We start from the raw sequence: 12,122 nt of genomic DNA, 5'->3' as shown, positions 1-12,122 counted from the left end.
CAGTGACTTCTCATTTCACCAAGAGTAAAAGCCAAATGGCCACAGGCTCCAGGCGATCTGGCTGCCTGTTTCTTTCTGACTTCACATTCTGCTCCTTTTCTTCTTCTTACAGACACACTGGTCTTCTCCTTACCCATTTCTCAAACGTGCCAGGCACCATTACTGCCCTTGGGTCTTTACCCAGACGTTACTTAGTGACCATCACATTTAACACAGCATCTCAAGTTTCTCTTGTCTGTCCTTCTTTACTGCTTTATTTTTCTCCATAGAACCATCTGACATATTTATATTATCATCAGTCTTCTCCCACTAGATTGAAGGCAGGGGGTTTTATGTCTTGTTTACTGTTATATCTCCAGAACTTAGAATAATGTTTGGCACACAGAAGGTAGACAATAAATATTTATAGAATTAATTTGATTGTATTACATAAGAAAATTTAATTTTGCTCTGCAGGTTCATCTCTAACAAGTATTTAGTGAAACGACAGAGCAGAGACTATGACGTGGAGTGGGGCTATGCCTTTGATGTGCACCTGAATGCTTTTTATCCACTCCTAGTCATTTTGCATTTTATCCAGCTTTTTTTCATCAACCGTAAGTAGCAGTTACTTCTCAAAACATTTTCCAAGTATTCATAGTATGAATTGGTAAAGAGATTCATTGTGTGCATCTCTTCTGGCAGATGTTATCCTAACAGACACATTTATTGGATATTTAGTTGGAAATACTTTATGGTTGATTGCAGTTGGCTATTATATCTATGTAACCTTCCTGGGATACAGTGGTAAGTAACTAAAAAAATTTTTTTTGGTTGGTTGAGAGCATAACAGGGAGGGGAAGATTTGTAACAGTAATACTAATAGCTTCCCTTTGTGGAGCACTTACAGGAGTTATCTCATTAATCATTTAATCTTCATAACAATTATATGACATAGGGTTACTTATCCCCATTTTTCAGATGAGGAAACTAAGGCATGGTCATGTAGCTTGAAAGTGGCATAGCTGGTATACAACAAATTTTATAATTTCGACAAACCATAGTAAACCATTCTGCTCATCTCCAAGTCACTTGCAGGAATCCACGACCATTTTGTTCTTCCTTTTCTATCACACTTTCAGGTTCTGAGTTGCCAGCAGTAGGGCAGAGTGAGGAAGGGGTTGGGCCTGGCATATGGGCACATAGGTATATGAACAAAAGTTGTTTAAAACCTTTCTGAATCGTACTTTTGCCTTATTTTTAGTTTTTATGATCACTGTATAGGTGATCACAGAAGATCAGGCCCAACATTTACTGATCTCAGGACATACTTGCAAATTTACTCTTAAATACTGTTGTAAATCTAGAGATCTCACTTGTGGTTTATTAGCCCTTACTTTCCTGTTACTCCGGGTGATTAGGACCTTACTGTGAGCACAAACTGGCTCCTCTGGCCAAGTTGTTCCACCCCCACGGCTGGCTTTCCAGGGACTTCCTAACACCCTCATTGTAATCCCTTGTTTTGGGTATCGGGAGTCCTCTCTTGTCCAGGGGAGATGCGTGACATTTTATATTCAGGTTTCTAACNCAGTTTGAGTTAAATAGAAAAGGACTCAGTACATTATTGAGAACTCGTGTTGCGTTGTGAATTGTGTGGAACTAGAAATAGAAATGATCACATGTAATTGTGCTCATCCCAGAGGTGCTGCAGGAATGGGCATGAGAAAGTGTTTTGGGGGGATGTGAGATAGTTGATTCCTGGTACCAGGAACTTCAAGTCAAAGGCATACAAGTGTGGCATGGCCTGCTAGTCTGGGAGCATAAGGTGACACTGAATGGCTAGGGAGGAGATGTGACTAGAGAAATTGGCCTTAACGCAATTCAGGGAAAAAAATTAGACTTTATCTCATAGGCTGTACATGTGAGATGGGAGGTGGAAGAGAGGTGGGGAGCTTGGAGGCTTTGAGGTAAGGAAACAATATCAAATTCACACTTTAGGAAAAATTTTTTGCATGGCAGTGGAGGAGGAGTTGGCTGGATACAATTGCTGGGGTCTGCATAAGAGTAGAGGACACCAAGAATAGCATGGCAAGGGTAGGAATAGAGAGGAGAGAGATGGATTGAGAGCTTCCTGTGATAACAGGATATGGTGAGAGAGAGGGAAGAGGAGGCAGTGGCCTCCTTTGAGATGGCCTGCAAGCCTAGGGCATCGATGACTGAGTCCGTGGCAGGTGCACAGGAAGCATTCCTTGTTGGACATATGGAGTTCAGGGAGCTTGTTGAGTAGTGGAAATGAAGGTCAGTGAACACTGAGGTCCATGACTCTAACCCTGGAGACAACAGTCTGGCCATGAGGACATGACTGGCGTCATTAACGTGGAGGTGGGAGGTGAAACCACAGTTGTTTTTGAGCTCTCTCAGAAGGAATATCTGCATTCCTGAGGTGACACTCGGACTGAGGAGAGAACTTGGCAGGTGCCCATTTGAGGGATAAGCATGGGATAGGAGCCGCAGGGGAATGACCACAGAAAGGGAACTCTTGGGGAGTGAGTTATGTGTCCATTACATAAAATTGTAATGGCACAGGTTCTTGGCTGCACTGGAGAATGTTTTGGTAAGTTCCAGTTTGTTCAAGTGAAATAGTGTTATTTTGACATTTTCAGATAACTAAGTGCAGGACTGTTTATTAGCAGTGCACCATGTTTTTTCTCTTTATTTTCTATTTTTATTTCCACTCTAGGAATAGCATTTTCTTAATTGTATCCTTGAATTTAAATGAAATGATGCGTATAAGAAAGTACACTGGGGCCGGCCCGGTGGCGCACTGCTACAGTGCGCCGCTTGGGAGTGCGGCGGCGCTCCCGCCGAGGGTTCGGATCCCACGTACGGACCGGCCGCTCACTGGCTGAGTGAGGTGCAGGAGCAACACCGAAGGTTGCGATCCCATTGCCAGTCCCGGTCTGGTACGGGCGCGACACTGAGGGTTGCGATCCGTTGCCGGTCACGAAAAAAGACAAAAAAAAAAAAAAAGAAAGTACACTGAATTCCACAGACATGTTTATAATACAAATGATCCTTTTCTTTTTCTTTGAAAATCTACTTTTCTATTACCTAGATATTAATGCTTTTCATTATTTGATCATTTAACTGAACAACTAGTAGGCCATGCTATATTAATCTTCACATACTTTGGGAAAGCGTTTTATGATTAGAACACTGCAATACTGTAGTTTCTCTTGGTGGAGTTTTTAACACTCTCCTGGTCACTCCCTACCACGCAGAACAGTTTCTTTGAGTCCAGCTCAGTTTCCATTTAGGAACTTCCTGTATGAGAAATATTTAGGTCAGAACGCATGGTGTAGGGTCCTACTAACTAAGCAAGAGCATGGATATTTGGGGCCAGACTTTACATTCAACTAAGAGTTTTAGTTCATTCTTAAAGCTTGGTATATTAATTGAGATTGCACCTTCTCAATGTGGGGGTATAATGCTTTTTACAGTGGAAAAATCCCAGTAGCTAAAAGTTGTTTTCTTCTGTAATATCATCTGTCTCTACTTTCAGATGACTCCTAGAGGATTGATTCTGAGGCAGTCACAGGCTTCCATTCACCACAGGCTTCATTAACATGTGTGATGTCTGTCCCTCCCTCTGTCCCCCTCCAAGTCCCGGCTTGCTTCCCCCTCAGCCTGTGCACTGAAATAACGAATCCCTCTCCTCCCCGATTTCTTCACAGCCCTAGATGAGAAGGAAGCAACACAGAGGGGCACTGAGAGTAGTGTAGTTCTGGCTATTAATAGCATCATCTTACCGATTCAAAATGTACATTCCTTTTTTGCCCCATATGTTGAATTAAGAGCTAGTCATATTCCCTTTTTTAAAAAAAAATCAATTTGGATTTGTTTCTTTTCCAGCATTGCCATTTTTGAAAAATACAGTAATTCTTCTCTATCCATTTGCACCTCTCATTCTACTCTACGGGCTGTCACTGGCGCTAGGATGGAACTTTACCCATACTCTGTGCTCTTTCTACAAGTACAGAGTGAAGTGAAAGACAGAATGAGAATATTCCATCTTAACTGTGTCAACAGTATTGATGAAATGATGATTTCTTGTAAACTTGTAAATAAACTATTTGTAGATAAAGGTGTAAAGTTTGCAAATTTAAATAAATATATGTTAACACTATTGTCAAGCACATTCCTTAAAACTAATTAAATGTACTTTCTATAATATTTTTAAAGCATGCCATGTTATTCATTCTAAAATTTGCACACACAAGAGCTATGTAAAAAATACTAAGGGCATAGAAATGTAAAACTATTTTAAATACGAATTACGTATTTTTGAAAGAGTATCCATTTGGAGAACGTGGTAATAAGCATACACCCTCTCTATCCTGTTACAGACGAGGTGCATATGGTCTACCCTGTTTCCTGTTTCTAATGAGTTGTACTTTAAATGTTATAAATTCCACATGACCCCAATCTAACCTTCAACAGCTTCTTTAACCTGTAATGTAACTCAAAGAGGAATCACTGTACTATAGGCACTAAACATCATCTCTACTTTCAGATGACTCCTAGAGGATTGATTCTGAGGCAGTCACAGGCTTCCATTCACCACAGGCTTCATTAACATGTGTGATGTCTGTCCCTCCCTCTGTACCTCTCCAAGTCCCGGCTTGCTTCCCACTCAGCCTGTGCACTGAAATAACGAATCCCTCTCCTCCCCGATTTCTTCACAGCCCTAGATGAGAAGGAAGCAACACAGAGGGGCACTGAGAGTAGTGTAGTTCTGGCTATTAATAGCATCATCTTACCGATTCAAAATGTACATTCCTTTTTTGCCCCATATGTTGAATTAAGAGCTAGTCATATTCCCTTTTTTAAAAAAAAATCAATTTGGATTTGTTTCTTTTCCAGCATTGCCATTTTTGAAAAATACAGTAATTCTTCTCTATCCATTTGCACCTCTCATTCTACTCTACGGGCTGTCACTGGCGCTAGGATGGAACTTTACCCATACTCTGTGCTCTTTCTACAAGTACAGAGTGAAGTGAAAGACAGAATGAGAATATTCCATCTTAACTGTGTCAACAGTATTGATGAAATGATGATTTCTTGTAAACTTGTAAATAAACTATTTGTAGATAAAGGTGTAAAGTTTGCAAATTTAAATAAATATATGTTAACACTATTGTCAAGCACATTCCTTAAAACTAATTAAATGTACTTTCTATAATATTTTTAAAGCATGCCATGTTATTCATTCTAAAATTTGCACACACAAGAGCTATGTAAAAAATACTAAGGGCATAGAAATGTAAAACTATTTTAAATACGAATTACGTATTTTTGAAAGAGTATCCATTTGGAGAACGTGGTAATAAGCATACACCCTCTCTATCCTGTTACAGACGAGGTGCATATGGTCTACCCTGTTTCCTGTTTCTAATGAGTTGTACTTTAAATGTTATAAATTCCACATGACCCCAATCTAACCTTCAACAGCTTCTTTAACCTGTAATGTAACTCAAAGAGGAATCACTGTACTATAGGCACTAAACATCATTAACATAATTTTTTTCTATGCAAAAATAATAATAAAACCCTCAAGATACGTTAGATTGAAGAGGAGGAATCACTGTACTATAGGCACTAAACATCAACATAATTTTTTTCTATGCAAAAATAATAATAAAACCCTCAAGATACGTTAGATTGAAGAGGTCCATGGTGGCTACTCTTACTTTGGGAACTGTACAGTGTATATAATAAAGTGAATAAAGTGAACACCTGCATAATATTGATAACCACGGTCAGTATCATTAATAATATTATGTTAGGTTTTTTCCTCTTTAAACACTTTCCAAAACCCAAATAAAAGATTCACTCCTGTTTTGTAACTGAAAATAAACTACAAGGGTCCTTCAAAAAGTGTGTGAAAACCAGAATTAAAAGATAATACAAATTCTTCCATGAACTTTTTGAAGACCTATTATTATTGCATGAGGGTTAAACAAAATTAATAATTAAACTTACTACTCATTAAGTTTCACCTATTTTTATTAGAAGGAATCTTGAATTCAACATGGCTTTTTAAACTTTACTTCAAATACACATGAACGGTTGTGGCACAGACAGTGATGAAAGGCACAGTCAACAGGACCAGTTATTAGGTTTTCAATGATAGCAGCAAACTTGAAAATAAATAATCTTCCTTTAAAACTTCAACAGGTACCTAAAATATTACTACAGATATTAATCATTCAACCAATGACAACATTTTAAGGAAAATATGTACATTTAAGAAGAAAAAAACAAATCTGGTACAACCTGCTGAAGAGATTCCTCAGTAGCTTCTCCAAGGGATGTTGCCAGAAACATCCCCAAATGCAAAGAAAGACAACCTTTCCAAATGAAGTGTTCTGAATGAGACAGATTTAGTTTTTCATTCCACAAATGAAACAATTGTTACACTTAGATTTCTAAATCTTTCTTAGGAAACATTACTGTCTATGCTGAAATGAAAAGTATCAAATCTGCTGGCAGTGCATCTTACAGTACTGTCGATAGCCATTTTTAAGGCTCAGAGAACATGTCTTCAAAAGGTATTTTCACCGAATTTGAGCAAACACAGCATTTCAAATAAATAATGGAATGTTAATCACACTTAAGTACTAAACCTTTGATTTCAGGACAATTTGCTAATTACTAATACAGTGAAACTAGGAGCAAGTGATATATTAAATAGCCTCCCTAATGTCCAAGAGTATTAAAACATTCCTCACAATAAACAATCCTTATTTTAGAACAAGTTTAGCACTACTACTCTTTACATTTTTATGCAATGTTAACAACAGTGGGAATGATACTTTGCACAAAGTGCTTTCCCTTCAACACTCAGTTTACTTTTTGAACAATGTCTTCTAAATTCTCAGCTCACATACACTCTGGAGTGCCAGCTTTCTTTACTGTTTGTTCCTTTCAAAATAATCAGGTTAGTGCCCAAACTGAAGTGAGTGTTTCGGGTAAGAAGAGAAGAGTTTATATATAGATACTGATGATACTGGTATATATAACAAAATCCCCAGTTTTGTCTTTTTAATATTGTGACAGTAATCTTTTTAGTTTTATGTTCACATGCATTAAAGAAACAAAGTAAGCATTCTAGTTATCATAGCATGTATCTATTAAATAATTTACAATTTCACAACTATCAATTTTACACACTATAAATATTACTACATAGCTTGGAAAAGTTTCCTTTTCTGTACAAGGATTGGATATCTAAGTTTCCATACAACAAACATTGATATATGATTATGACTCAGATTTCTCACCTTTTGAGTCTTTAAGCCTCTCATTTTCTTTCCATAAGCTCTACTTTAGCATCAAGGTTTTCCTTAGCATCAGGGCTATGGCAGTACAGTAAAACTAAGCACAAAAAGTGATGGATAAACCAAATAAAAATAAACTTCATTAGCAATTATTGACTTGGAAGCAGAGAAGTATTTTGGAAAACATTCTCAAAGTACAAAAATTTGGTTGGCACATAATAGGATTTGATCTGTGCTGGATAATAAACTAAATTTTGTCTTAAAAAAATTGAGTCCCTCAATATAGAGTAGATCATCTGATCTCTATATAAAGGCATAAGTTATTTTTTCTCAATGTCATACCTAGAATACCACTGTTTGTCATTCTTTAATATATTTCTGACAGGCTCAGAGCAGTCTATATCAGTATAAATACCTCTTCCAGGGAAAGGATTCCTTATACAGTTTCAATACTATTCCTACAATCTTGTCCTAACAGTTCCTTTACAAAACGCTACAAAGATGCTGCAGCTTTTTGCCAACAAACTTCTAATGAAGACAGATCTCTGGCAGAGAACAGACCAGATGAGGCCCAGGTATGATTTGCCAGTAAAGATTATTTACATGTTTATCAAGAAATATCAACAAAGCATAGGGAATCAAGTATGAAGCCTTCTCTTCACATCTTTTAAATATTGTATTTTCTATTACCACATAACAAACTACTATAAATTTAGCAGCTTAGACCACCACTCATTTGTTATCTGCAGGTTGAAGCCCAAGCAGGCTTAATTGAATTCTCTGCTTAGGGTCTCCCCAAGGTGGAATCAAGGTGTTGGCCAGGCCGGGCTTTTATCTGGAGCCTGGGGACGAATCTATTTTCGAGCCCCCTGAATTCAGTTCCTGTGACAGAAGGACTGCAGTTCCATTGTCAAGGCCTCAGCTCTTTAAGGCCACCTTCATTCCTTCTCATGTGGCCCTTTCCACCTTAAAATAGCAGTGGTGCCTTCAGTCCTGCTTGGAGTCTCTGACTTATGCTAATAACCTGAGAATCATCTCTGCTTTTAAAGGGCTAAGATTTGATTAGCCACCCCCAGATAATCTCCCTTTTGCTATGTAATGTGACATAGTCACAGGTTCTACCCACACTCGAAGGGGTAAGATATTATACAAGGTCACTGACAGGTGAGGGGGATCTGTGCTTAGTCTTCTGCCTTCCACAAATATACACTGCTATTAATTAGAACAATCTCTCCAAATATGCTGTTTCCACATAACCAAACTTTTCTGTAAGACAGAAAAGAGATAGCTTTTTTCATTATGACAGATTTAAAAGAAGCCTTCAGAACTTTGCTGAGGGATTTTTAAAATAACCACACCTTCTAATTATTTAATGGTGTAACCATTGATTTGATAAGCTACACCTTTGTTCCAAGATATTTCTAATGGTTGAATGAATATACACATATGTGTCCTATAGCCTATGTGCAAGTAATTTATTTGCATTAACTTTTTCTGAAGCTTTTCAATCTCACCATCTTTTTTGACTATATAGTATGGTACATTGCATGCTTTAGAGAACACATGAGACTCTAACAAAGAACTCAGAAACACTGGATCTTAGAATCCTAGAAATTGGTCCTCAAACTTTCTCTTCTCACCCAAAATACTCATCATTATTTGCATTATGATATATTCACATGTCTGCTTTTAACCTCTTAATCAGAATTCATTAATTCTGATTAATAGTTTCCAAAATGCTCACATTACCACTCAACACAGTACTTTCCAACAGAACTTTCTGTAATGTAGATATTCTGCATCTCTGGTGTCCACATGTGGCCATTGAGCACTTGACATATAGTTAGTGTGACTGCAGAACTGAATTTTTTATTTTATTAAATAGCCACCACGTGTCTAGTGCCTGCTGTACAGGCACGGCTTGAGAGTCTGAATAGTTTATGTGAGAAACACACCAGATGCCATGCCATGCCATGCCCCTAATTTACACACACACACACACACACAATTAGTACTACTGTTTGACACTTTTCTCGTTCTCTATTTTGGTAGCTTATGTGAGAAACACACCAGATGCCATGCCATGCCATGCCCCTAATTTACACACACACACACACAATTAGTACTACTGTTTGACACTTTTCTCGTTCTCTATTTTGGTAGAAGTGGTTCGGTGTCCTCTCAAGATCAAGCATTTACCTTCGTCCAGTTCCAGGTACTCTTCACCTCCTCCGCTATCCTTAGCACCACTCTTACGGGCTACCACTACAGTTTCTTGCTTGGGAAAAGCATGGCTGCTTCGGATTGTCTAGTGTAGAACTTGGTGAAAAGGAGGGATCAACTAACAATGAGATCATATGAGTACCTGCTGCAGCGGAGGGCAGGTAAGAAGTATGAATTACAGGCTTGACTCAGGAGCCTGAAGTTTGGTCAGAGAGACAATGCACCCCACAAATAATCAAAAACCAGACAGCTCAGCGTGTATGTGAGTGTGTGGCAAGGACAGTAGGTAAAGGGAAGTAAGCAAGAAAAAGACGAGGGTGGGCTGGTACAGATGGTGTCCTTATCCAGACACTGACTAGGCACCTGCCACGTGCCGGGCACATTCTAGGCACTGGTAACAAATTCATGGGCGAAGAGGGCATAAGAAAGTCCTTGACTGATGGAAAAGATTTGGCTAAAAGGATTCTCAGGAACAGGAGGAATGAGCAAAGCCATGCTCAAAGCTCAGGGGATCAATCTCCGCTCATCTGTAACCCTGCTGCAACCCATTCAAGGCACACCAGTGTGTCAAAGTAGACTGGCCGAAACTGATGTTGACAATTTATAATTTTTTAAAACTAAAGTTCTTTTGTAAAGATCACTGATTGCTGAGGCTGATAGCGTTCTCTGTTTAAAGTAGTAATATTATTTGGAATTGCATATTTAAGAGTAATAAATACTCTTTTTGGACACAGGATTTACTTGTAAGTTTATAATGCAATAGAATAACTCATTTTAGAAAAACATACGATTGCTACCATACCTTTCACCAAAAACCAGTATTGCAATTGTTTCTTTAAAATTATATCAATCATAACTCACACAATAGAATTACCTAGAAAAAAAATTTCAGAACTCATAAAATGAGTACATATAAAAGTATGAACAAGGAAACATACAATGCATCTAACTCAGGTTACAGACAAAGATTAAAAAGGAAAGAAGAGTTTGCCATTTTACATCTCAGGAAATGTAAAGAGTTCAGTCTATGATAATTCGGGTTGAACGTATCCCACCTGCTCACTGAAATTTATCAGACTGATCTGTTGCTATACACCATACACAGTATAGTAAACTAACCCTCAAGAAGGATGTTGGTCTTTAAAATCTTGGCTTTAAGGAATGACAAATGCCTTTGAAAGTATTTTGTTCAGAATTTCTATGATTATAAAAGTACTTCAGTTAAGAAATCCATCTATAATCAATCTTAAATGGCAGTACATTTGAAAAATGGCATTGATGTGTAATGTTTGCATTTCCAAAGAAAAATATAGAAAGAACTTAAAAAAGCAAGGTAAACTGGTTTTCAAAAAAAGTATCGATTCAAAAATTTACGGCACAAAAATATGTACTTCTTAAATGTTTCTAATAAATTAACTCCATAACATTTTGTGTATATTTATATATTTATATATATAATCCCTGATAATCTATAAAAGAGGGCCTATAATAGTAAAATAAGTGAACTTCAAAAGTACCCCCTTCATAAAATGTATTTAACATTATTTTTTCTCAAATTTAAGGAATGTAACAATATGTACAACTCTTATGTATTAGTATAATACCAAAATAGTACAAGTCATATTAACAGGCTGTCGTAATTGTAAAATGTTTGAGTCAATTTAAAATCAGAGGACAGCTTAGTTTCAAATGAGTACGATTATCCATGGGAGATTCACTTTCCAAGTGGAAATGACAATCATCTACAGTAGATTTCACAAGAGGTAGTGTTCAAGTTGGAAAAAAAGAAGTACACGCTTAACTTTCTTTAATTAACAAATTCACAGGAAAAAAATGTGTTGGTTTCTTAGCAGAGGATCAGTTGGTGACTTTTTTAATATGAATCTGAAATACAAAATAATGAAAAGTATGATAAGGTAGTTAATCCTTAATTCCAAAAAAGCCTTAAATACAAAATCAAAATGTAATAATAAATGTAGTATCTAAGCTGTTTCACTGATTTAATGTATTCTTACCTCATTAAGAATGGCCCAAACAGCAGAATTCTGTATAACTGAAAGTCGAAAGGCTGAAATGGGATTTAGACTGGGATCCACCATTCCTTCTGCAACACCATTCTCAAATTTTCCTTCAAAATAAAAATCAATACTTGTTGGACAGACTGAGATAAGCACACAAAACATCACTGACTTAAGGCAGGAAAGGAACACATTAAAATATTTCGAGTAGATGTCTTTAGACAGGGCATGAATGATTTTTTCCCCCATTCCTTCTACTTGAATTCAACTTAAATTTTTCATTAAGTAGTGCATGCTTAAAAACATTAGAAGCAACCTATTTAGTTAGGCAGAGCTATACTTTTTCTCACTGCAAATTAAAAAACAAAACATATTTGTTCTTGCATCAACAATGTTTAACCTACAGGTTTTCAGCAAATTGTCTTACTCAAACCTTACCCAAACGTTACCAAATATAATTTGTAGCATCACTCAGTATGACTGCTTTGAAGGTTAAGTCAGTAAAAACAAATTTCAGTGTTTTAATTAGACACATATAGTAGTTGGCCTTGAGCAGAGGCTC

The 12,122-nt window shown here is 37.1% G+C and overlaps 2 protein-coding genes and 1 long non-coding RNA gene across 5 annotated transcripts in view; 2 read left to right on the top strand and 1 right to left on the bottom strand.

Annotated features, from left to right (window-relative positions):
• LOC103604021 (protein unc-50 homolog) overlaps positions 1 to 4,212 on the top strand; it is a 10,357-nt gene extending 6,145 nt beyond the window's left edge. The window contains exons 2-5 of one of the 3 annotated variants that reach the window (XM_008588601.1): positions 457 to 596; positions 685 to 786; positions 3,714 to 3,799; positions 3,892 to 3,983. In XM_008588601.1, coding sequence (XP_008586823.1) covers positions 457 to 596; positions 685 to 786; positions 3,714 to 3,799; positions 3,892 to 3,906 — 343 coding nt within the window. In that variant the 3' untranslated portion in view covers positions 3,907 to 3,983. Of the gene's footprint in view, positions 1 to 456; positions 597 to 684; positions 787 to 3,541; positions 3,630 to 3,713; positions 3,800 to 3,891 lie in introns of those variants that run through there. The other 2 variants (XM_008588600.1, XM_008588602.1) reach the window with 2 other exon arrangements.
• Positions 4,213 to 4,552: 340 nt separating this feature from the next.
• Positions 4,553 to 5,223, top strand: LOC103604019. Its single transcript, XR_551680.1, has 2 exons — positions 4,553 to 4,810; positions 4,903 to 5,223. It is a non-coding gene; the product is annotated as an uncharacterized LOC103604019 (long non-coding RNA).
• Positions 5,224 to 10,278: 5,055 nt separating this feature from the next.
• Positions 10,279 to 12,122, bottom strand: part of MGAT4A (mannosyl (alpha-1,3-)-glycoprotein beta-1,4-N-acetylglucosaminyltransferase, isozyme A) — a gene marked incomplete at its 5' end in the record, with an annotated part of 69,902 nt that continues 68,058 nt past the window's right edge. Inside the window, 2 exons of the mRNA XM_008588615.1 lie at positions 10,279 to 11,426; positions 11,558 to 11,670. Coding sequence (XP_008586837.1) covers positions 11,400 to 11,426; positions 11,558 to 11,670 — 140 coding nt within the window. The remainder of the gene's footprint in view (positions 11,427 to 11,557; positions 11,671 to 12,122) is intronic.

This window comes from Galeopterus variegatus, unplaced genomic scaffold, assembly GCF_000696425.1.
Source record: "Galeopterus variegatus unplaced genomic scaffold, G_variegatus-3.0.2 Scaffold4923, whole genome shotgun sequence".
Classification (NCBI taxonomy): domain Eukaryota; kingdom Metazoa; phylum Chordata; class Mammalia; order Dermoptera; family Cynocephalidae; genus Galeopterus; species Galeopterus variegatus.
The sequence above is the reverse complement of the archived record's forward strand: the minus strand, read 5'-3'. Positions and strand labels throughout refer to the sequence as shown.